The sequence below is a fragment of the Neltuma alba genome, unplaced genomic scaffold (assembly GCF_004799145.2).
Source record: "Neltuma alba isolate B1F8T4 unplaced genomic scaffold, ASM479914v2 tig00013105_pilon, whole genome shotgun sequence".
NCBI classification, from domain to species: domain Eukaryota; kingdom Viridiplantae; phylum Streptophyta; class Magnoliopsida; order Fabales; family Fabaceae; genus Neltuma; species Neltuma alba.
In genome coordinates, this window is record NW_021637429.1 from 321,325 (window position 1) to 348,583 (window position 27,259).

Here is a 27,259-nt window from a genome sequence, read left to right on the forward strand (position 1 = left end):
CATAAACACTGCTGGGGCATTAGTCAACCCAAATGGCATCACTAGAAACTCATAATGTCCATATCTTGTACAAAAAGTAGTCTTAGAGATATCTTCTGCTTTAACTCTAAGTTGATTTTAGCCTGACCACAAATCAATCTTAGAAAAGAATGAAGATCCCACCAGCTAATCTAATAGATCATCTATTCTAGGCAAGGGGTACTTGTTCTTGATTGTTACCTTGTTCAGCTGTTAATAGTCGATGCACAAACGCATGCTCCCATCTTTCTTCTTAACAAACAACACTGGAGATCCCTATGGGGATATGCTAGGTCTAATGAACCCTTTCTCGAGAAGTTCCTCTATCTTTCTTTTTAATTCATTCAACTCGGATGGAGACATTCGGTAAGGATTCTTGGATATAGGTGTTGTGCTTGGTATTAAATCAATTGTAAACTCGACTTCTCGTTTAGGAGGTAACCCAGTCATTTCCTTAGGGAAGACTTTAGGAAATTCCCTAGCTACTTCAATAATATCGATTCCTTCCTTGGTATCCACTTGTATTGAGAAAAACACCGCATAGGCTTGACATCCTTTTCGTATGCATTCATCTACTTGCGCGGCGGATAAGAATACTGACCCACTAGATGGTTCTGTAGGCACCACATCTTCAGGGAAGACAACTACTCTTTTTCTACAATCTAGCACAGCATTATTACGTGATAACCAATCCATCCCAATAATTACATCCATTCCTTGTAATGGCAAACAAATTAGATCTATTGTTGTTCTATGGCCTTTAAAGTCTAACGTAAGGTTTAAACAAGCTTGAGTAGTTCTAACAGACAAACCCACAAGAGTAGACACACTCAAAATAACAGGCATCTCAGAGATGTACAAATTAGAATGCAAGACATATTTATGAGAAACAAAGGAATGGGTAGCACCAGAATCAAATAGTGCTTCGACATTATGTCCCTGAAGGGATATCATACCTTTGATGGCGTTAGGGGCAGCACCTACTTCTTCTTGAGTAATAGCAAAGACACGACTTGGTATTATTGATCGAGTATCCCTGGAGTTCTGAATGTTATGCTGATTCTCAGGACAATAACGAGCAATGTGCCCCATCTTGTGACACTTGTAGCATTCCCAACATTTTCCAAGATGGTTCTTTCCACACTGTAAGCAAGGTCCATGGATAGTAGGGGTTGACATCATTGATTCATGATGAGTGATCAGGTTTCTATTAGACTGAGATCTTGAGATTATGCTCTTCTGGGCTGAGCCCTTATATACAGACTTCTTGTGGCTTAAACTTCGATTCTTTCCATATGGACCTACACTCCCTATGCCCGTATTATTTCTCTTACTAACCCCTCTATTGGGTCCAGGGTATGAGGAAAACCGCCCTTGAGAATCCCTTCTACGACCTTCCTCAGCCTCATGTGTCCGCCTAGCTGCAACTCGAAGGTTGGTACACATATTTCCAAAATCAGTCACTGGAACCGGGGCCAGTTATTGCTTCAAGTCTAGTCTAGCTCTTTCTCATAATTGCCTAGCCATCCACCCTAAGTCCTCATCCCTCCGTAACAATGTCACATACTTGGACAAGTCTATAAACTTAGTAATGAAGTCATCTTCATGCATATTGTTTTGTTGCAAGGCGAAGAACTCTGATTCCTTGTCTTGACATAGGGCAGGTGTAACATCCAGACTTTTAGGCCTAGGAGCATCAAAAGTAGTCTAAATTGGATAGGCTAGCAGACCCTTTTTGAGCAGAAGTCTCAAAGATGAGAAAGGAAGTCAAAGCAGTTTTAGGGATTAAACTGCAAAGTAAAAGTTTTTCAGGGGCTTCAGTATAATCAAGGTCAGAGACTCCAATAAAGTCTCAAAGGCCTAAAAAGAGAAAAGAGAGTAGAAACAGACTAAGGGTTAAGCTAGAAGCCTCAAAGAGAGGATTATATGAAGTTAAGTCCAAGCAGGGACTAAACTGTAAATTCAAAAGTTATGACCAACAGGGGTAAAAATGGAAGAGTATACAGAGAATTCCAAGAAAATCCCAGAAAATAGGAAATAATATTCTAAGGCTCTTCTATGAAGAGAAAAGACGAAAATACCCCTGAGGTAGCTTCAATGGAATTTATGAGGTTATTACTAGTAAAAAGTATACCATTTGAGATAATTATTTAAAATAGCAAGAGACCTCAAAAATGTATATAAAAAATGAGATTAAATGGTTAGAAGGTTGTACTAATTTATAACATTAGTCCTGCAACCAAAAGACCAGTGGAATGGCTTCAATAAATTAAAGAGTCAGTTTTACCAATAAAAGGGTATTTTAGTAAATGAATTTTATGCAAGGCTTAAAGGAAGTGTTATGGCCTAAGAAAAATTCATAGATACTCTCTAGAATTAAAGAGAATTTATGGATCTAACAAAAAATAATTACAGAGGTCAGAGCACTATAATTATAGAAAAGAAGTTAAACCATGAGTAAAAGTGCACCAATAAAGTGTTAATCAGAGTCTTGCACTTTACTTGGCCCACAAGTCACCACTTGTCAAGCCTTTAATGGATGGTAATTAAAGATTTCCAAGTGTCAAGCTACCAATGGAGAGGATCTTGACTTTGGAATTTAATTACATTATGATTTAAGTTAATTAAGAGAGAGGATTAAGATTAAGTAGGCTAATGACACTTGGCATAACATTAATGATGGTTGGTGAGATATTTTGTACATATTAATGAGCTTCTTCTCCCCCTAATTACTGATGGTATTTCGGCCAAGTGAGAAGAAGAGGGAAAAGAGAGGGTTTTAAAGGAGAACCAAGGAAAAGCTATCAACTTTGATCAACCAATCAAGGATTCAAGGTTAGTTTTTGTTCTTAAGTTGTTCTCCACCTTTTTTGCTTAAGCTGTATGGTTGAAAATCATAGTTTCCATCCTCTTTTGATGCTGGCTGAAACATATATATTGTAGAGGAGGAAGTTTTGATGTTAGATCTAGCTAAAACACATGGATTAAAGGTTGTTTCAAGTGGATCTATGTGAAAATTGGAAGAATTACGTGCTGATTTGATGCCTATTTCAAAGTAGTTATTGTTCCTTAAATTTGGCATGCTTAAAGTACACTCTGTGAGATTTAAATCTATGGGTAGAACATTTCATTTGGATATGTGTACGATTTATGGTGATTTTTCAAAGTTAGGGTTTGAAATGTGGAAACAGTGTTGAACTTTTGGAATAGTGTCGAGTTCCGTACAATTCGGGTACTGTTCGGCGTAGAATTGGTTTCTGAAACTATTTTTCCTTTAAATTTAACTTAAGGAGCTTTCAATGAGACTTGGAAGCACTCAATTTTGGATTTTTTTTAGATTTAATTATGAATTTTCAAAGTTGAGCAAAAAATTCTGGAGATTCTGCATGAACAGTACCCGCGAACCAAAATTTCCAGATTTGATCTTCTTGAATCTAAGGCCATCTAAAGTTGTCCTAATTGATAAGAAATGGATCATAAGGATGGGAAATGATGAGATTTATATTAGAAAAGTTAGAAAGAAAACCCTAAGACTAAGAGAGAGGGTCAAGGTTCAAGAAAGCTAGTCTTGAACTTTATGTAATCTAATGGTCCTAATGGATTGTGTGATCATTATGGTTATGTTTAGGACCTTTGGAACATCTAAGAGGATGTTTGGTGATATTGACCGAATACCCACATGGTTGGAAAGTCAAGGGAGTCAAAGGAAAAGTAAGAGGAAAGCTTGAGATGCAAGGTAGTGAACTTACCCTTTATGTGCTTGACATGGTATGCTCATGTGTTGGTTTGTATTTGTTGTTTGAATGATGTTGTGACATGATTGTTGCTAGAAATTCTTTTTTTAATATGTTCCCATCGCTATGCATTTTTATACCAAGCATAAAGCATGATGGCATGTCACTAGTTAACTTAAGTTTATGAAAAACTACATACCATACACTAGCATCCATCTTGTGCATGTATGTGGTAATGTTTGCTACTGAGATTCTCCTGAATCTCACCCCTTCGTAACTAACCATTTAGGTCAATCAATGATGGGCACTAATGGCATGAGAAGCAAGGAGAAGAAGTGGAGAGTTATTGATGCTAATGATTGATACTAATATTCAATTTATAATTCTCCTATGTTATAATTATGTTGTGAATGCCATGTATTTAATTATAAAGCTTATGGCATGTATAAGAATGTATGAGCATGAATGAGAAAAAGTAAGCCCATGTTAGGTATGCTAAAGAAATAAAAAGAATTAAAGTAAAGAGATGTTAAGGGATAAAACGTAGGTCATGGAGTAGTTAGTTTCAAGCTTCAGTTTGATCTATCGTATGAATGAGTTAAGCTATGAAATTTGGTATACTTATAGTGAACATCCCAAGATTTAAAATGAGTGGTGAATCACCTCATTTGGATGTGTATACGCAGAGATATGAATTTTCAAAGTTAAGGCGGAGAATCTAGAAAGTCCAGATTTTACCAAACAAATAGTAATCTTAATCCAATAAACTGTATGTTTTAAGTGAGGGTGAGTTCAATTGAATATTTTTCCCTTCAAGAGAATTGAAAGGGATTTCTATAGAATTTTGGAACACCTCCATACGATTTTTTAGAATTAGTTATGATTTTTCAAAGTTAGACCTGTAATCTGAAAACTGGACAGTGAACAGTAATTTTCCGAAAATTAACGTCCAAATTGAAATTTTTAAGTGTAAGACCATCCAACATGGTCTATAATGGTTCTAAATGAATGCTAAGGTACTATACAAGTAAGGTGTGACACCAGGCGGGAAATAGTGATCGAAGAACATCCTTTTGAATTCATTCCAAGTAACTTGTGAGTCATCAGCTGGGCTCACACTTTCCCACCAGCGCTTAGCTCATCCCTCTAACAGCATAATAGCTACTTGCACCTTATGCTGAGTAATGCAAGGGGCAGCTCTGAAAATGGTTTCTAGTTTATCAATCCAACCTTCAACCTCAACTGGATTCATGTCACCCTTAAATCTCAGGGGATTATGACGGCTCACATCTTTCCATACTGTTTTCATTGAAACATCCACTAGCGGGGCTTGTTGGATAGTTTCTTTCCCGCTCTCAGTACTTAGAGCACCTCGCTCTCTAGATTGTAAGTCACCTATACTCTTACTCTCAACTGGGTTTTTCTTTGCTTTGATCTCTGAATTTCTTTTTCCCATCATATCCTCCTCCAGCTTCTTAAGCCTTTCTTCCACGACTTCAGCCAATACTTGTTGTAACTGCGTCAGTAGAACCTCGTTATTCTGTTGTTGAGGTTTCTCAGGTAGTTGATCATTAGGTTGATTAAGAAGTTGTTCCAGAGAAGAAGAAGCTTCCTCTACTATGGGTTCAGTCCTTCGTGGTCTTGCCATTCTCCCCACCTAAGGATGGAACCAATGAATACAACCAAACGAAAGAAAACACGGGAAACCTAAGGACATTTCAGGAAAGTTTATGCAACTATGTATATTACCACTATATGCATGCAGGAAGCAATTCAAAATCACAAAAAGGAAAAACCAATGGCTCTGATACCAAAATGTAACATCACCACTTACTAACCAGAATTAACCATGATAGAAAGGACTAAAACTAGTAAACATACCCTATCATGGTTATTTAAGAGTAATCACATCATTAAGAGGCCATGATAGAAAAGCATTTGACCTTAATTAAGGCTATCATGGTTAGAAAAAAAATAACCTATATTTGTAATCATGGCAAACATGGTTATAAAACAATACGCCTTTAAATGATAAATTATAATAGCAGTTTAGACTTAACTATCTTAGTCAATACTAGCAACAACTAAACTTGCAAAAAATTGCCATTATCACATCATGGATCCATAATAAATCAATCACATGCAATCTAAGGGCCTCAGGCCCACTATCAACACTCTAGTCTAATGTTCAAATAAAATAAACCAAAGATAGAAGGTATAATGCGTTCACTAAGTGAAATGACATAAAAATATAAGAAGGTAAAATAAGTCCCAAATGAATGCAATCTTGATGTGTGGCAAAAGCTCTACACTGTCAGCTACAGCTATTGAGCCTCAAGAGTCTTCCTCGAAGGTCTCGCTAACGTATTGTTTCCTGAAAATGGTAACGGGAATTAGGCAACGTCTCAATAACTAAATCCCTACCTATCACACACCCTAGCATGGGCTAGCGAGGTGTCAGGTGGGATACACAGAGTTAATAATAGTTGATAAACATTTATTTAACATTTAAACTCACAATAATCATACAAGACAAATATTTCCACCAATCTCATGCAATTGATACATTTCAAAAGAGATAACATACTTGTCATTTATTTAAAAGATATACATATCAATTAATATCCCATATCATATGTAATTCCTGAACCCAAATCCATCATTATATCCTCCTTATTTTTGCCGAGTGGACCCATGGGCTCAGTTCTTTCCATTTGACTGGAAAATCTGACAAGCTCACCACACGAATGATGTGGACCAGCCAAATAACACAGAGCACTCAGTGGACCATAGGTCCCCTCTCGAAGAACTAGTGGGGTGTCGCAGTCCCTCGAAGAACTAGTGGGACAATAATAGCAGCCAACCATAGAGCTCCGTATAGAGGCTAATACCACGTGGCAAGTATATGAATCTCAATAACTCTAATTATCTCCTTTCCCCACCCAAAATAGATGCACAGGGTTCAAAATGACACATTTATATGCATAATCAATAGAATTTCATAATAACACATCATAATCATGATCACCAATTTCTTGCAATACAAACTATGTCAATCCTTTTTAAAATAGCATCCCACAAGACAGTTCATACAAAACGTAATATACTTTTATAGAATTAGTTATAAAGCCGCTCACCAACTTCATACTAGAGCATGCAACAGATAGGAATTTAGTTACTTAGTCTCCTAGCTAACAGTCAACTACAACCAGAATCCAAGCTCGAAAATGCCACAATAGAGTTTATATCTACAAACAAAATTAAAATATTATCTCTATAGTATTAGATCAGGCTACTCACAAAATTCTAGCCTCTAACTCCTCCTCTAAAAGCTTTAATTTTACTCAGAACTCTAGCCTAAAAGACATTTCTCTAAGGTTTGGAATGAGAACATATATATATATATGATTTAGACTCGATTCCTAAATTTTCCTTGCTTAAATATCCTTTAATTATTAGATTATATTATTAGAATCATCAAATTCATAATGTAAATAGACAAACTGTAAATTTATAACTTATATTCCATCTTCAAAGGACTTAGACAAATAGACTTAGTACGAACCAGGTTATTCTCACTACAAAAGTGAAACCCTTAATCTAACCATTGAAATTAACGACTTGTATGTCCCAAATAGGCTTACCAAATTTCAATCTGATCCAACGGTTAATAAACTCAAAACTGGCACTTTTCTGAGACTACTTCAGATTTGTGCGAAAATTATTTACTCACTTCAAGCTCCACTCACTATCTCCTACATATAGGCTGCTCAAACTCCTTCACTCTAAAAATTAGTCGATGTGGGACTTCTATACCATGGTATAATTTTCTAGAATATCATCCACACACACACACAAATTACACACAAAAACATTATTAAAATAATAATAATAATAATACTTTGCCTATATCTAACTTTTTTTTTAACTTAATACAAAAATATATTTATTTATAAATTTAATTAAATACTAGATAAAAAATAAGGATGTTACAATTAGTATTTGAAATTTAGGGTTAAATATTTTCCTTAAAATAATTATGAGTTACATTATGAATTTGATTTCTTAGTAATTAAATCATAATTTCATTATTTAATTGCAGAAAAAATTCATTGTTGGGGATAACATGAAGACATATGCAATGAAGAAGTTAAGGGAGGGCTAGAAGAACAAGAGGGGCTGCCTATATAATACAAATAAAGGCAATGGGATGAAACCCCTAGAGGAGATGTTAGTAAAGGTGCCACATAGCATCCTTGCCAACGACTAGGCATCATTTGTCCAGATTAGGGTGACACCTAAGCAGAGGGTATGACTTTAATTTATTGCATTATTGTTATATTATTTCCATACAAGTTAACTAAATTTATTATATTTTTTTTGCAGCGTCTTTCTCGGACGAACACTATGAGCCACAGCCATTAGACCCAGCATACGGCTGGTTCAAAGACATTTGTTGTGACCTATAATGAGATTATGAGTAATACTACAAATTTAATCAAATTATATGTACATGTACATATATATGTGAATTCAAGTAATTAAAATTTTTTTTTTGTTTTACTATAAATTGGCAGGGGAGGAAGATGCAGCAGGAAGAGGGACGAACGCCCACCTATGGCGAGATGTGGCCACAGTTCCATAGGCATAGGGACAACACTCCTATATTTGAGTAGGCTAAGGAATTTGCTGTTAGTATTTAATTACAATTTTATTGTTTATTTAGTGTTTAAATTTAATATTCACATTTTTATTGTTAATTTCATTTAAATTGATAAAATTGTTTTGACAGGAGAGGATGACCCAGAGTGTTGCAGAACTCCAAGAGTCTCAAGGGTCAGCTGTGGACTCTACCGCCTCACTTAGGGTAGGCTTAGCCAGACCTGAGCACCTAGGACAAGTTAGGGGACTTGGTTTTGGCACCACATCGAGTGTCGTTTACGATCAGGGTCGTCATTGATCTTCTAAGGCGGGGACCTCCCAATCAATAGTAGCATCGCATCAGACCTTTTCTGGTATGAGGCGTTCGAGAGATCCATCAGTTGAGTAGCTTCGTGAGGAGTTTAAGGCTCAGTTTCAGTCTCATGAGGCCTAGCATAAAGCTCATGAGGCCAAGATGTAGGCCAAATATGAGCAGTGGATGGAAGCTGCCAATACGATGATGGAGATTATTTGGCAAAGGGTAGCTCCTGACCTTCCTGCTCCTGTGCTACCTAATATTTCCATGGATGATGATCTTTCGCCCTAGCCACCCTAGCGCCAGCCACAGCTACAGCCCTAAATCGATATGGATGATGATTTTGTGGAGTCGTCGCAGAGAGCTGATATTTGAGGATTTTTTTTCTATTTTTATCATCAGTCAAACTTTAATTTATTTATGGATTACTGTAATTAATAATTGAATTTTAATTTTCATGCGATTCTAAATATTTGAATTAGTATTAGTATTTTTTATTATTTAAAAGTTATTCAATAAAATTAAACATAAATTAAATTTATTAATTAAATTAAAATGTAACTATTAAATTGGAAATTGAAATTAATAAAAACAATATAATCAAATTAAAATAATATATAATTCAATTCTAATTTATTAAAATAGAAATTATTAAAGTTTCAAAAAAGAATATTTATGTTGGATAAATAAAATAATATTTCAAATTTTAATTAAAAGTTTATATTCGATTCTAGATAGTTGAACTAATATTGGCATTTTTTATTACTTAAGAGTTATTCAATAAAATTAAACATGAGTTAAATTTATTAATTAAATTAAAATGTAGCTATTAAATTGAAAATTAAAATTAATAAATCAATATTTATGTTGGATAAAAAAATATATTTAGTGGTGGTTATAATTTGTGGCGGTTTTATGTTCAAATTTGAAATGAAATTTCCCTCTATTGCTGATAAAAACCGCTACAACAATTAGTAGCGGTTAATTAAATTGCTACAGTGGTGAAAATTTGAATTTGGCGCCTCTCGATTTATAGCGGTTGAGTATATTTGATCGTTGGAATTAGCTGCAGTTTTTGCACTTTGTAGCGGTTATTTAACCGATACAAATTATCGACTGTTGCTTTACTCCCTTTTAACCATCTTAGACGTTTCAAAGTGCCATTTACACTTCTATTTGAGCTTTTCTTTGAAATCTTTCCCAGCTCTAACTTGCATAAATCATGGATAAGTCATGGATCAAGTTGTTGTGTACATCCCAATGATATTTGGCTAGATTAACCTCATTCATAGAATTTGCTTCTACGCATGCAACTACTAATGGTAAGCTTCTTTGTCCATGTCCTAAGTGCAATTTCAATAAGTAGCACCCATAACATGTTGTTAGAGACCATTTAATTTTGAAGCCTTTCCCACAAAATTATACATTTTGGTCTTTCCATAGTGAGCAACATGTTATGATTGCTCAGTCAACTCTTGCAATTTCTTGAATGGGAGTTGAAGCAAAGGAGTCTGACCCTATCAATGGCAATATGTGTGATGCATTTGGAATTCATGAACATATATCAACTAAAGAAGTACAGGGACCTAAACCAAAGTTCCTAAGAAATGAAACTGCTCGAAGTTTTTTTTATCTCATGGATGATGTTGATAAGCCTTTATATTACAGGTATACAAAGTACTCAAAGCTATCATTCATTGTAAAGCTATATCATATAAAATGCTTATACGGTATCATAGACAAGGCAATGTCAATGCTCCTGGAATTATTAACAGACACATTCCCTCATGCGAATTTCCCATTGTCGTTTTATGAATTGAAGAAGATGATTAACAAGCTTGGCTTGAACTACATGAAAATTGATACATGCCCAAATGATTGTATGTTATATTACGGAGAGCATGCCATCAGAGAGACTTGTATAAGCCCACGCGGAAGAGGAAAAAGCAAAAGAAAAAACCTTCAAAGATTTTAAGGTATTGGTTGCTTTAATATTTGCTTAAATTTTTTTATATATTATGTCATTATTAAACTAATCATAATTGCTTTCATTTTCTTTACAAATTATGTCATTAATAAAGTAATATAATTGCTTTAATTTTCCTTTAGAAATTATATCATTAATAAGGTAATAACATATTTGCTTTATTATTTTTTAAATTATTTTATTACTTCAGTAATATATTTGCTTCATTGTTTTTTTTTAGAATTATTTTGTTAATTAACTACTATATAATTTCATATTTCAATTCTTAAGTACTTTCCTTTGAAGCCACACCTGTTGAAAATATATATGTCATCAAAAATGGCATAGCATATATGGTGGCATGATGTTGACAAAAATCCAGACGGCAAGTTAAGACATCCACAAGATTATAAGACATGGAAAGTGTTCAACTCAAAGTTTCTAGATTTTGCTATCGATCCTAGAAATGTCTGACTTTCATTGGTGACCGATGGTTTTAATCCCTTTGGTAACATGAGCACCAGTTACAACATATGGCCTGTGGTGTTAGTTCTGTATAATCTCCCACCTTGGATGTGCATGAAACCAAGCTCTTTTTTGCTGTTCATGATCATTCTTGGTAAGAAAGCACCTACAAATGATATAAACGTCTACTTACAACCATTGATATAGGAATTGATCGAGCTGTGGACTACTGGTGTGGAAACTTATGACTCATATGAGAAAAAGCTTTTCAACCTTTGCACAACGTTAATGTGGACAATTAGTGATATTCCTAGGTTGGGAACATTATTCGATTGGAACGTACATATGGGGTTGGCTTGTCCTAATTGTAACTTTGACTCTGAACCTGTGCGACTTCCACATTGTCGTAAATGGTGCTTCATGGGTCACCTGCGGTTCCTCAATTTGAAGTACAGATTTAGATTGCAACGAAATCACTTTAATGGTAAACAAGAAAAGAGAGATCCTCCTCTTACTTTATTTGGCATCGATATATTTCAATAGCAAGAGGGTGCTGATGTTGAGTTTGATAAGATTGACGAAGTTGAACGTGGCGGACAACATTCTCGTGGCACATCAATGGTCAACCAATTTAGTGACGAAAAAGAAGTATCTTCTTCACTCTTCCTTAATGAAAATTTAATTTGATCTGCCACAGTCTTGATGTCATACACATTGAAAAGAATGCTGTGATATTGTGCTATACACGTTGCTCAACAAACCCAGAAAGTCTAAAAACCACCTCTCTGCTAGGAAAGATTTATAGGCCCTTGGAATTCATCTAGATGCTTAGCCTAATGATAATGACAAATTTCAACCAGCTAAATTCACATTGACGAAGCAGAACAAGGTTATCTTCCTGTCAACATTAAAGAAAATAAAAGTCCCTGATGGATATTCCAGCAACATCTCAAGATATATTGATCTACAAGCTCGAAAGGTTACTAGGTTGAAGACTTATGACTCACATGTTTTGATGCAACAATTACTTCCTTTGACACTTAGAAACACACTCCCTCCTAATATCTCTATGATTTTAGTGAGTTGCGTTCATTTTTCAAAAATTTATGTGCGAAGGTTTTGATACCAAAGGAGCTAGATCAATTGCAGAATAAAATAATTTTGATGCTTTGTCATTTAGAGATGATCTTTCCTCCGTCCTTCCTCACTATCATGGTTTATCTTACAATCCATCTTGTTGGAGAAGTAAAACTTACTGGCCCAATTCAATATCGATGGATGTACCCTATTGAAAGGTGTGTTAAATTATCTCTTTCAATTTTTCACATTTTAATCTCAATTATAGACAATTATTAATCATTAATTAATTAAACATGCAGATATTTAGGAAAATTAAAATCTTATGTCAGGAATAAAGCGTGGTCAGAGGGGTCAATAGTAGAAGGTTATGCTGGGGATGAGGTCATAACTTTTTGTTTTAGATACTTTGACGACATCGAGACAACTTTCAATCACCCCCCACGCATTGATGATTGTCCATCGGGTCCTTCCAATTTGAGCGACTTCTTCCCTCTATTGGGAAACCAATTGGAGCATTTGAATACTTCAAATTAACTCCTACCAAGAAGTTACAAGCACACAAACATGCCTTGATAAATTACACTCAAGTTGAGCCTTTTCTCTAGTAAGTTGTACACTGACTTTCTTTTTTATGATTAAAATTTCTTCATCATTGCCTTCTCTAACAAATAACATTATAGGGAATTTAGAAGATATGTCAGGCGGAAGCTACGGGTTCATTCACAAACATCCATTGAGGTTGACAAGAGAGTCCACCGAGAATTTCCGAGTTGGTTTACACATCAAATACATAATGACAACAATCCACACATAGCTGAACTCAAAAGTCTTACATATGGTCCGTTTGATGATGCCAGGAGGTTTACTGCATATAATGTCAATGGGTTCAAGTTTCATACAGTAGCACGTGATCAAGGTTTTCTCACACAAAACTCTGGAGTTTTTGGAACATTTGGGACAAGGAGTTATGCTAGGACCAATGATAGTGACATGCGATTTGGAGCACTACAAAAAAAACATGGTTTTAGCGACGGAATTTAGCAACGAAATTTTGAATTTAGTGACGGATTAGCGACGGAATTAGTGACAGAATTTTTTCCGTCTCTAATTCCTCTGTCACTAATTGATTAGCAACGGAAATTCAATTCTGTCGCTAATTAGCGACAGATTAGTGACGCATTTTCCGTCGCTAATTACCGACGGAATTTTTCCGTCGCTAATTCAATTTTTTAAAAAATAAAATAAAATGCCACGTGGCACCTCTACCAATTGCCACGTCATCACTGAGACCACCTCCACGTGTCGCTACCACCTCATATCTACTGCCACGTGTGCGCCACACGTGTACCTGCCACCTCACCTCTGCCTGCCACGTGTGCGCCACATGTCACCACCACATAATTCCCTTCTCAAATTGACTTCTCCATGGCTTGAACCCAGGACCTCCTTCGTGCGCACGTGCGGCTTTACCAGTTGAGCTGCAATGAACCTGTTGACTTATTATGTAAAATTAAATATATATTATATTATTTTACACAAACAATTATATATACATATATATTATTAAAAACTAAAAATATACTATTTGATCATTTTAATCATAACTATTTTAATGAAAAAATATTTTTTAAATATTTTTTACTATTTTTATAATTTTTTATTTTTTGAAAAATCTTTTTAATATAATTTTAATTTCTAACGACACTAATTTTGAATTTTACATCATAAATAATTTTTCATAAATATTTTTTAAATTTATTTTTTAATTAACATTGATAAGATATACAATTTAATTATATATATATATTACATTATATTATATATGTATATGTGGTTTATATATTTGAAGGAAATCATTTACAATTAGTCAAGAAATCTTGTTATTCAAAAAATTCAAAAAATAACTACTATAATAAAATCTAATAAATTATTTTATATAAAAAATTAAATGATTTAAATAGATTATAATAAACAGTATTTTCCTACTTGTATATATATCCTATGTAATTTATTTTCTTAAAATTTGTGACGAAATTTGCGACGGAAACAAATTCCGTCGCTAATTTTTGACGGAATTGCGATGGAATTTCCGTCGCTAATTTTTTTGACGGATTAGCGATGGAATTAGCGACGGAATTGTTTGATAGAAAAATATTCCGTTGCTAATTCCGTCGCTAAATACGGATCAACGACGGACAGAAATTCCATCACTAATCCGTCAAAAAAATTAGCGACGGAATTTCCGTCACAAATTCTGTCGCTAATTTGCGACGGAACAAATTCCGTCACAATTCCGTCGCTAATTTGCGACAGAATTTGTTTCCGTCACTAATTCCGTCACTAATTCGTTGTTTTTTTGTAGTGGCATTCCTTACTATGGAAAGCTGATTGATGTTGTTGAGTTAAATTATCAAGGACTTTTCACTGTCACTCTACTCAAGTATCGCTGGGCAAATATGACAACTTCACGTGGACTCACTACTGACGAATTGGACAGCACATCTGTTAATTTCTCTAGGCTCATTCATATGGGAGAATATGAAGATCATGAGCCATATATTCTTACCTCTAAGGCACACCAGGTTTATTATGTTGAGGACAAGAAACATAAAGATTGGAGTATGGTGGTTCATCTCAAGCTGGAGATCTTTATGACATAGGTGATGATGGTGATGATATTGTTTATGACATTGAACCCTTCAAATAAAAATTTCATCTTTGAAAGAGATGACAATTTACCAATTGTTCAGTATTTCCTTTTTACATATAATTTTGGTTCATTTTTGTTACATTAATAAACAATATATGTTTTAATTTAAATTTATGTGTTTTATAATTATTTCTTATTATTTGACTTTATATATCTCCTTTCAGGCAAGGTGATGAAGACTAAATTTTTAATAGTTCATTCCAAACCATTTTTTCAAAATTAGTAGGTTTTTTTGGGCAAAATTTTGATATTTGTAGCCGTTTTATAACCGCTACAAGATGCAAATAAACCGCCACAAATGAATAAAACCGCTACAAAATGAATTAAACAGCTACAAAATGTCACCGGCCCTTTGTAAATACCCCACTCTCCCTCTTATTTTTCACACATCCTCCAACTCTCCTCTCCTCTAATTTCCCTCATCTAAAAACCTCTCCTCTCCTCTGATATTTCTCCTCCTATTTTCAAATCATAATTTTTTAATTGTTTATTTACTTTTATTTTTGCATATTATTTTAATTTACTAATAAATTTTTCCTGTTTTTAATGCAGGATTTATTTATTTTTATTTTCTTCTCTTTCTAATTTATTTCTTATATTCATAAATAACATTTCAAAATTTTTTTAATTTTTATAATTATAAAACTATAGATCTTCTAATAATATTTATTTAATACTTAAAATATTAGTAAAATTTCCTTATAACAAAAATTTGAATAAAATTTAATTAAAAATTTGATAAGACATTTAATTTCAAAATTATATTTGCAAATCATATTTAATTTATTATATTTTATCTTCAAAATTTGATTAATTTCTTTTTTTAAATTTCAACGTAACATTTGTGGCAGTTATAAAACTGCGACAAAAAGTAAAATTAAATAATATTTTCACATTTGCAGCGGTTTATAACAGCGGCAAAATCGTCTTGGTGGTGCCATTTTTTTGAAAATGTTACCATTTGCGGCGGTTATATAACCGCTACAAATTTTGTTGCCAAATTCAATTTTTTATTCCAGCCAGACAAAATTTTTTGCCGACACTTAGTAGCGGTTTTGTTAATCACTGCAAAATTTCAAATTTCATTTCCTGCCTGTCATATGTATGTGTAGCAGTTTTTTGACCACTACAAATTGCCTCAAAGTAATCTCATTCATGACGTTATTAGTAGTGGTTTTATAATCGCTACAAATTACTGTAGCGGTTTAGTATCATGCACCACGGTTCGTCTGAACTGCTACAAATCCCTTTACATCGGTGGTTTTTGTAGCGGTGGCCCTTCCAAATAAATACAATTTTTAAGATCTTTTTCCATAAATATTGTTGCCACTAGGCCTCTCTTCCTAAGTTTCCCTTTTTCCCCCTTACTACGTGTAAGTATCCTCTTATTTAAGACCATTCAATTTGATTCGCTGTCAAAAACTAAATGTGGGTACCTTTCATAGTAGGAATTCAAACTTTGATTCATCATGTTGTAAGGAACTAGCCTTTTTATTTGGACTCCACCCCAGTTAGTTAACAAAATGCTTTGATGCAACATATACAAGTTATGTTATTAAAGCTACATTAGATTAGGTTACTTGTCTTCCACACACCTATGCAGAGTCCGATTACAGTGATGAAGTCAAAAGTCAAAAACACAACAAATGCACACCAAGGGAGAGAAGAGAGTAGAGACGCAGAACCAATGGCAAAGAGGAGGAGGAGGAGGAAGAAGAAGAAGAAAGAAAATGAAAGCTTGGATGATACCTCTATTATTGAAGCTTGAGTTATCTGACATGACATGAATAAACGTTTATAAGCCGATGATGATGAAGGGGTCAATGCATATAATTAATTCTACCTTTAACAGATTAATTATGTAAATAATAGCTTAGTTAGAATTTAGTTGGTGTATAGCTATAAAGTAGTTAACATCATCACGTGGCTGATTATATATAAACACTTGTACTACTCATTTTGTGAATAAGACAAATCTTTCACTCCCTCTCTCTTTCTTTCTTTTTCTGCATTATGGTATCAGAGCACACATGCTCTCTATGCTCTTGATTTCGTTTCTCTCTTTCTTCTCTATCTCTTTGATCTATGGCTCTGAATAGTTCTTCTTCTTCCTTCTTGGATCAGTCTCAAGATTCAATGAGTTGCTTTTATTTGCATCCCAATGAAAATCCATTCCTCATTCTTCTTTTTTCTCCTCTCATGGGTTCGAATTATCATCACTAGGCACGAGCAATGACTATGGCTCTTATGAGCAAGAACAAATTTTAGTTTTTCAATGGTTCTTTAAAGATTCCTGAGAAAAATGATTCTCTCTTTCTGACATGGTAATGATACAATACCATGGTTCTGACCTGGATCAATCATACATTTTCTTCTTTAATTGCACAAAGCATGTTCTGGATTAATAAAGCTGTTACTGTTTAGAATGATCTAAAAGAGCATTTTATTCATGGTAATATTTTTAGAGTTGCTGAGCTTCAGGAGGAGCTCTATCAGTTTCGTCAAGGTGATCTTTCTATTTCTGATTATTTTACTAAGATGAAGATCATTTGGGATAAGTTGTTGAATTTTCACCCTTTACCTGATTGTTTGTGTTCTGCTAAGTCTTATATTTAGCAAGAACATGTAATCTGATTCCTCAAAGGTCTTAATGACCGATTCCCCAATTTTTAATCTCAAATCATGTTAATGGATCCGATTCCTTCAATCAACAAAGTTTTCTCTCGTATTATCCAACAAGAACAAGAATTGAATGGATCTGTTGAATCCACTATATGCTTTACTCGCAACCACCAAATCTGTCTTCTACTCAATCTAATGGATCAGGCAATAACAACAACAAAGTATGCACATACTATGGAAAACCATGACACACCATGAAAACTTGATATAAGAAGCATGGATATCTACCTAGTTTTGAATTTCAGAATAATGGAGCTTCTATTCATAATATGGTGATGTCTAACTCTTCATCCGCTCAGGTTTTGCCTTGTGCACCCCTCTCTTCCAACACTACTAGTCCTATAATTAAAGATCAATACCAAAAATTATTAACTCTGTTACAACCTCCTACTGCATCTCAATTTTTTGTATCTCCTCTTACCCCTGTTTCTGTACCTAATTCTACTCATCATGCTAATCAAATGTCTTCTCTTACTCTTATGCCTAATCTTGATAAGCTAGGCAATCATATTGTTCTTTCTCTTCACTCTACACACGATTTATCTTAGATAATTGATAGTAGAGCTACAGCTCATGTATATTTTTCTTTATCCTTATTCACATCTTATTCTGAAATCTCACCTATTCGCATTACTCTTCCTACTCACTCTGCTTTCATCACCACTATTTCTGGTACTGTTCAAATAACTCCTTCTACATGCTTAAATAATGTTCTGTACATACCTGAATTTCATTTCAACATTATATCCCTCACTTAGATGACTATACAACTTCATTGTTATATTATATTTTTCTCTTCTTGTTGCCTGATTCAGGATCTAAGGACATGGAAAATGATAGGTACTGCTAATGTTTCATAAGGTTTATACATGTTGCAAAGTCACAATTCTTCAGCTGCTTGTGTGAATTTAATTTCAACTTCTTCTACTCTTGATATAGCTTCTCAATTCCATTTGTGGCATTATCATCTTAGTCATCTTTCTTCTTCTGTTTTAGACACTTTAAATTCTCAATTTCTTTTGATTCCTTGTATACCACATAATAAAAGTTGTGATGTATGCTATTTTGCAAAGCAAAGAAAATTACCTTTTCCTGCTAGTGTCACTCAGATTGCTCAATTTTTGGAACTTAGCTTGTACATGCTGATATATGGGGTCCTTATCATATTGAATCTATTCACAACCATAAATATTTCTTAACTGTTGTTGATAACTATAGACGTCATACTTGGGTTTGTCTTCTTATAGCTAAATCTAGAGCTTGTTCATCACTTCAAAATCTCCTTGTTTTTCTAGAAAATCAATTCAATCACATTGTTAAAATTGTTTGAACAAATAATGGTCCTAAATTTCAAATGACTTCATTTTATTCTTCTAAAGGCATTTTGCATCAAACCTCTTGTGTTGAGACTCTAGAATAAAATAGTGTGGTTGAAAGAAAACATCAACATATTCTCAATATTGCTTGTGCATTAATGTTTCAATCTCATTTGCCTATGATTTATTGGTCCCATGCCATTTTACATGTTGTTTACTTACTCAACCAATTACCTTCTCCTGTTTTGAAGAATAAATCTCCTTTTTAATTACTCTACCATAAATTCCCTAATTATACGATGCTTAAAGTTTTTGGATCCCTTTATTATGCATGCATATCTTCTCAACAATGTACTAAGTTTGACACTAGAGCCTGCAAATGTGTTTTTCTTGGTTTTAAACTAGGGACAAAAGGCTACATCCTTCTTGACTTACACACTAATCAGATTTTCATTTCACAGCATGTCATTTTCTATGAATCCATTTTTCCATTTGCCATAGTTTTTATGCCTGTTTCTTTTTCTACTTCAACTGTTCCTAATGCCTCAGTCTTTTACTCCTATTGATGATCCTGTTCCCTCAACTATTCCTTCTCTACCTACTACAACTGTTCCTTCTAAACTTTGTTACTTCTTCATCTTCCCCTTCTATTACTGACCATGTTTCTTCTTCATCCCCCTTTCTATCACCTTCGACTCAACATTCCTCTTTGTCTCCTTCTTTACCAACTCCTGCTCCTTCTCACCGTTCTAACAGAACCATCAAGCAGCCTTCATACTTAAGTGACTATCAATGCTTTCTATTAAAATAGATCAATTGGCTTCCATATCTACGACCTGCAAATATCCTTTACAAAGTGTTCTATCCTATGATAATATATCTTCTTCATATAAACATTTTGTTTGTTCCATAACTGTTCCTCATGAACCAAGATCTTACAATGAAGCCATTAAATATCTCGAGTGGCAGTAGGCCATACAAGCTAAAATTTTAGCTTTAGAGCAAAACCATACTTAGATATTGATTGAGTTACCTTGGGATAAATTTCTCATTAGCTGTAAGTGGGTGTTCAGGACAAAATTTCATGCCAATAGAAGTCTTGAGCATTACAAGGCTCACCTTGTTGCAAAAGGGTATACTCAAACAGAGTGAGTTGACTACTTCAATAATTTTTTCCCCAGTTGCCAAAATGACTACTATACGTCTCTTACTTGTCATTTCTACAACATCTCATTGGCATTTAGAACAACTAGATGTGAACAATGCCTTCCTACATGGGGATCTGACTGAGGATATTTATATGACTTTTCCTCATGGGTTTTCCTCTCCTAATCCTAAACTAGTGTGCAAACTACAAAAATCACTTTATGGTTTAAAATAGGCCTTTTGATAGTGGTTTGCCAAGTTATCTATAGCCCTTACTTCATGTGGCTATAGCTAATCTAAATATGATTATTCTTTAGTTGATTGTAGCCACAACACCTCCTTCACTGCATTATTGGTTTATGTTGATGATATAATACTTGCAGGCAATGATCTTGGTGAAATTAAGCATATCAAGACATTTCTTGATGAATCTTTTAAGATCAAGGATCTAGGCAAACTCAAATTCTTCCTTGGTCTTGAAGTTGCTCATTCCTCTACTAGTATAGCATTAAACTAGCGCAAATTTGCTCTTGATATTCTCTCTGATGCTGGTTACCTTGCCTGCAAACCTGTGTCAACTCTAATGGACAGATCCACATGATTATCAAAAGATCATGGGACTCTACTTAATGACATAGCCAACTATTGAAGATTGATTGGCCGCCTCCTTTATCTTACGATAACTTAACCAGATATTTCCTCTGCTGTTCAATAGCTTTGTCAATTTACTCAGGCCCTAACTACAACTCATTGTCAAGCTGCACTTTGGGTTCTAAGATATCTTAAACAAAACCTAGGGAAAGGACTTTTCTTTCCTTCTTCATCCACTTTCAAACTCAAGGGTTTTAGTGATTCCGATTGGGCAGGGTGTCCTGACACTCGCACATCTGTAATTGGCTTTTGTTTTTTCCTTGTCAAGCTCTTATCTCATGGAGATCAAAGAAACAAAATACTGTGTCCCCCTCTTCATCTAAAGCTTAATATCAGGCACTAGGATCTCTTACTTGTGAAGTCCAATGGTTACTATATCTTCTTGTAGGTCTACATATCAATCATCCATCTCCTGTTGTGCTTTATTGTGATAACCAGTCTGCATGACATATAGTAGCAAATCCTACCTTCCATGAACACACCAAGCATATAGAGTTAGATTGTCCTATTGTGCATGAGAAAATTCAAGCTAGTGTCATTCATTTACTACCTATATGAACTTCCCAGCAATTGGCTGATGTTTTCACCAAGCCTCTTGATCCACAGCCTTTGTCTACTTTAATGTCTAAATTTGGCATGATTAGTATATACTCACCAGCTTCCCCGGGGGAAGGGGGTAACAGATTAATTATGTAAATAATAGCTTAGTTAGAATTCAGTTAGTGTACAGCTGTAAAGTAGCTAACATCATCATGTGGCTCACTATATATAAACACTTGTACTACTCATTTTGTGAGTAAGAAAATTTTTCACTCCCTCTCTTTCTCTTTCATTATTCTTTTTCTGCATTAGCCTTCGACGTGTTACTGAAGGTAAGTAGACAATCCATACGTTGTAGAAAATGAGCTCAATCTTTGAATTGTTTTTGGCAAATTGGTTATAAGCATGGAAATATTAACACCCCAAAGTTTGACTGACTTGCGTCAACTTTTCCATCATCTTCATCAATCAACCTCACCTTTGACGTCCACATTCGGTGCAGCCGTTATTGACCCCTTTAAATCTAATTTATTTTCCAATCAATAAGTATATTTTTAAAATTGATATCCAATAAAGATTATATTTATTTTTTATTTTTTATTTATCAAAATTAAAAAACTAAAATGTAAGAATAAAATAAAAGTTCAATTCGGGCTTGATGAGAATTCATAATTTCTGCAATAGAAGTTGATCTCCCTTGAAATATTATTGAAGACAATCAAATAGAAGATCACTTCTAATTACTCTCCTATTCTAATTATAAGTCTCAGTTTTCTGAACACACATATTAAACAAAAACTATGTATATAAAGGTAATGTGTAAAAAAAAATTGTTTTTATCCCTTTCATTTCTTTTTTTATATATAACTTAAAGTATTGTTAAGTCACTTTAGCTTTTGAGATTAATTTCTATCTGGTCCGGACCATTAAAGTTGAAATTCTCTTAATAAGTCTGCTTCCCGAAAATTATCCTTTTCTGTCCTCTATTAAATACCACTATTTTTTATGCCTCGTTTGCCTTCAAATTAATTTAATGCCATTACTTTTAATGGATATTTTAGGGAAAATGCTTTAATTAACTTAGACATTTATGCTGAAACATATATTTAAAAAAAACTAATACTTTTATTTAGGGACAGAAGGAGTAATGAAATTTCTTTTATAATACTTTTTTCAATTATTGATAAGAACTCTTACTATTTGTTTTGGTCCTCGGTGAAAATTGGGAAATCGAAAATCCCAAATTAAATATATTTTAATTATTCATTTTGGTTTTGCTCACCCCTATTATTCTAGCGGAAACTGCCATTGATGTTCTGGTTGCATTAGTCATTTAGTTGGACCATTCAAATTTTAAAGCGAATAATCGATAACCACTCATTTTTATTTTTGTCTTTTGATATGAATATAGAAAGGATTTGTCGGCAAAAAAAAAAAAGATTACAGAAAGGATTTAGCTCCTTCCGCACGTTAAGGAAAATGCTTCCGCACTTTCCATGGAAGTACAGAGTAATAGAAACTCCACAAACTATGAAAGTCTTCGTCTCATCTCATCAAACACCAAATAAGAACAAACCCTTCTTCAACCTCGCCATGTTTACTCACAGATACTTCTTACTCTTCTTCTTCTTTATCGCTAGCTTCCTCTGTTCTCCTACCATTGAAGCAGTACGACCTACTTATCTTTACCACAACTGCTCCACCGCCGGAAAAAGCTTCTCTGCTAATAGTACCTTCCAATCCCACCGGACCACCCTCCTCTCCTCCTTAGCTTCAGCCAATGCCGCCTTCTACAACAGCAGCGTTCCTGGAGGCAGTGAAGCCATCTACGGCCTCTTCATGTGCCGGGCCGACGTCTCCCTCCAGGTCTGCCGCGAATGCGTCGCTAACGCAACCCAACTGCTACCTTCTGAGTGCCGGTTTTCGAAGGAGGCCGTAATCTGGTACGACGAGTGCATGCTTCGCTATTCCAACACCTCTTTCTTCTCCACCATTGATAAATGGCCAACCGTCGTCATATTGAACCCGAACAATATCTCCAACTCGTACCAGGCAAGATTCAAGAGTTTCTTGCTGGATTTTATGAATGACACGGCAAGTATGGTGGCGGTGGCGAAATCTGTGTCGGAGGAAAAGGCGTATGCGAAGAACCAAGCTAATTTTCAGTCTCAAACTGTGTACAGTCTAGCTCAGTGCACGCCGGATCTACGGCTTGAAGATTGCAGAAGTTGTTTGAGTGGTGTGATTCGGAGCATTCCGTTGTGTAGTGAGGGGAAGATCGGAGGAAGAGCTGTGAATCCCAGCTGCAACATTCGCTATGAAATGTCGTCGGCACTGGCCCGGGCTCATCCTCGACCTCCAGGTAAAGAACTAAACATAAATGCTTCTTCTGTTTTCTTTTTTATTTTTAAACATATTAGAGTAGACTATATATAAGAAAAAATGTACACATCTGTTTGGAAAAATGTAAGTTTTATGTCTAAATTTTTCTTACCTGCATGATCAAGTATTAATTTATTAACCCAAAATAACTGAAACTCTATAATTTCTTGGCTTGGTTGGTACCTATAATTGCTTAACTCAATAAAATTTAAGAATTGAGCTTTTTCGTCAAAGTTCAGGAATTATTAGGACTAAATTTTTTTTGTGTTATTATAATTTTTATATCTCTACGTTCCTATATATAGTATGCAAATTGAATGTTAGGAAATGAGGTTGATTTCAGGGACATAGTGGCTAGTTGATGAAACTAATGTCGGTGCTCATTAGAGTAATTAATGATGTTGATCACTGTGATAAGATTTGTATTGTCTCAGCATAGTTTCAATAGTTCAAATTTAAAATTTTTATGTGAAGTTTTTAAATAAAATTTTTTTTTGAAAAAATGATAGTTAAAAAGTTATTTTTCTTTTATATTATATACGCATTAAAATATTAATTGTTAAAGTATAAAAATAAAATTATATTAAATTTGGATGGTCTAATTTTGATATCAACCATCCAGATCTGATTTTCATCATCACCCAAATAATGAGCATCCAAGCTGAATCCATTAACCTAATGATTGAGGGGATTTTGTAAGGAACGAGGAAAAATAAGGAATGAGACATTAAATGTAAGGCTTACACTAAAAAAAAAAAAAAGATGTCGTAGTAGCAATTATGTTAATGGTTATGACTTGTAACCACTACGAAGAAGGTCGGTAGCCGTTTGAAAAGTCACCACCGAGATGGGTGTGATCACTAATTTAGAGTAACGGTTTTATAAACATTTATTACTAACTAATTTCATAATTTCATATTATAACTACATATTAATATTTAATTACTGCTTCAAATATCATTTCAACTAAATGAATTATCATTCACATTACAAGTTGATTCCTTATTAATTACATAATAAATATTAAAATTAATTACAAATTCATAACAAGATAGAAATTAATTTAACTAAAAACAAAATAATTATGAGGTTGTTAATCATCATTATCATGGTAAACATTATTACCAGACTTAAGAGCAACTAAACACCGCTCCTTGTGGTAATGAAATCTTGATTACCACTGCACGTCTGTAATAGGATTGAACCAAATGGATCCTAACGTTTAATTTCTTCCCTTTTTTCAATTTTTTTCATTTCGAGTCTGATGGAAACACAAAGTGAGGTGATGCCATTTTCTTTCTTATTAAAAACTTCTGAAACTCTTTCCCCTGGCTCCTTGACAATCAATCAGCAAGGACAATTGTGATAATTGTGGCTTCTCTTTTTGTTGGCGGGTCAATTTTTTATTCGGCTTACTATCTCTTAAAGATTCGAATGAAGAAGAGTCATAGGGCTATTCTCAGACAAAAGTACTGTAAGTAATTTTCATTCTATCCATTTACTTGTACAGTTTGGCTAGTTGGAAAATTTGGTATAGTTTATTTATTTATTTGGTTTATTTGTCTAGTTGGAAGGGAAAGCACAACTTTAGAGCATCTGCAATTTAATCTAGCTACAATTGAGGCTGCGACAAATAAGTTTTCTCGGGAAAATAGTTTAGGCAGAGGTGGATTTGGACAAGTTTTCAAGGTAACAAATTGCCATATCGATGTGGAAAAAAATTTTATGTGTTTTTGTTTATATTTGTTTTTCCTTTTTTTAATCCAACTAACTATTATTCTAGGGTGTTCTTTCAAATGGTCAAGAAATAGCTGTGAAGAGACTTTCAAAACGTTCTGGTCAAGGTGCCGAGGAGTTTAAGAACGAGGTCTTATTAATAGCTAGACTCCAGCACAGATATTTGGTGGCGTTATTAGGATTTTGTATTGAGGAGCAAGAGAAAATACTTGTTTATGAATATGTTCCCAACAGAAGCCTTGATTATTTTTTATTTGGTATGAATCTTATAAACTCATTTTAAACTTTTAGTTGGTATTTATAGTTCATTTATGTCATGCATTTTATTATTTATTTGGTGCCTTTGTTTTTTTTTTTCTGCCAACTATTTGGTGCCTTTGTTATCTTTTAAAGTTTCTTATTATTTTCGTTCAATTTGTCACTTTACCTTCATCAAATTTATGTAGGTTCCCAAAACAGCAGGGTATTAGATTGGATGGAGCGTAGTAAAATCATAGGAGGAGTTGCTCGAGGAATTCTTTATCTTCATGAATATTCTCGCTTGAAAATCATACATCGAGATCTCAAACCTAGCAATATTTTGTTGGATGATGAAATGAATCCAAAAATTTCAGATTTTGGCCTAGCTAGGATAGTTGCTATTAGTGAAAATGAAGGAAGTACAAATCGAATTGTTGGAACATAGTAAGTTCTACCTTTGTTCTTTTAACCTTGACGTATGCACATGCATACGTATATGCATATGACTATATCTTGATATCGCTGAACAAAGAAAAATAATTTGTGACTTGATTTGAAATACAAAAGTTTCCCTTTCAGCTAATCATTTCTAATGCTCAAATCTTATCATCCTTTGGATTAAATTTCATTGACATTGTCCTTTTTACAGTGGTTACATGTCTCCAGAGTATGCAATGTTCGGACAATATTCTGAAAAATCAGATGTTTTTAGTTTTGGAGTTATAGTTTTAGAAATTATTAGTGGAAAGAAGAACACCGGTTGTCATGATTCACAATACGCCGATGGCCTCTTAAGCTATGTAAGTTATGATAATGTATTTCTCTCTCTTCTATTCTTGTGCCTTGAGAAGAATAAATGATGTTATGATTCGCAATACGTTGATCACCCCAAAGACATGCTATCTAAGGCTTTCAAAACAATTCTTACAGATCAAAATTGCCCTTATAAACAATCATCTTAACATTTAAATTGGAGATAGAATGATTAATTTGACAATATTGTATGATGAGCTAATAAAGGTGTATTATTCACTGAAGCAATATGTTTTTCTTCATTGTTGCAGACTTGGAAGCAATGGAGGGACGACAAGTTGCTAGAGATACTGGATTCAGATATAAATGAATTGGGATCATACAATGAAGTGATCAAGTGCATTCAAATTGGTTTATTATGTGTTCAAGAAAATCCAAATACAAGGCCTTCCATGGCTACAGTTGTTTCATATCTTAGCAATGATTCTATTCAATTGCCATCACCACAGGAACCTGCTTTCTTTTTGCATGGCCAACCAGAGCCTATTATCACCAGTGCAAGTGGAGAATCATGCTCTATTAATGAAGCTTCTATAAGTGAATTCACCCCTCGCTAAAGCAGTTCTTGTACAATCAGGCTTTTGGTCGGTATTTACAAGAAATGAAGAGATAATTTTCAATGGTTCCCATCAATACACAATATTTATACATTATGTTCCTAAGGGATACTGATTCTTCCCTCAATTAGGGGATGTAATTGAGTCTGTTTTGCTTGGGTAATGGAAATGAGATTTCATTCATATAGAATATCCAAGATCAGTTGGCAATATTTGTCTCAAGTTATATTATATTTTGACTATTTTGTAAGAACTTTGCGGTTAA

General features: G+C 34.1%; 2 protein-coding genes and 1 long non-coding RNA gene across 3 annotated transcripts; 1 reads left to right on the top strand and 2 right to left on the bottom strand.

Moving 5' to 3' along the window:
- Positions 1-294: 294 nt before the first annotated feature.
- Positions 295-1,464, bottom strand: LOC114734474 (uncharacterized). The gene has a single exon (XM_028922097.1). It carries the CDS (start codon positions 1,462-1,464, stop codon positions 295-297), a length of 1,170 nt encoding a protein of 389 aa, XP_028777930.1.
- Positions 1,465-4,983: 3,519 nt separating this feature from the next.
- LOC114734481 (uncharacterized) lies at positions 4,984-25,495 on the bottom strand. The gene is made up of 3 exons (XR_003739170.1): positions 25,420-25,495; positions 18,048-18,056; positions 4,984-4,994 (listed from the first exon to the last, which is right to left on the bottom strand). It is a non-coding gene; the product is annotated as an uncharacterized LOC114734481 (long non-coding RNA).
- Positions 22,859-27,160, top strand: LOC114734477 (putative receptor-like protein kinase At4g00960). Its single transcript, XM_028922099.1, has 7 exons — positions 22,859-23,627; positions 24,999-25,121; positions 25,215-25,336; positions 25,431-25,641; positions 25,831-26,068; positions 26,274-26,424; positions 26,689-27,160. The coding sequence occupies exons 1-7, from the start codon at positions 22,859-22,861 to the stop codon at positions 26,992-26,994; spliced, it is 1,920 nt and encodes a 639-aa protein (XP_028777932.1). The 3' UTR covers positions 26,995-27,160.
- Positions 27,161-27,259: the final 99 nt, after the last annotated feature.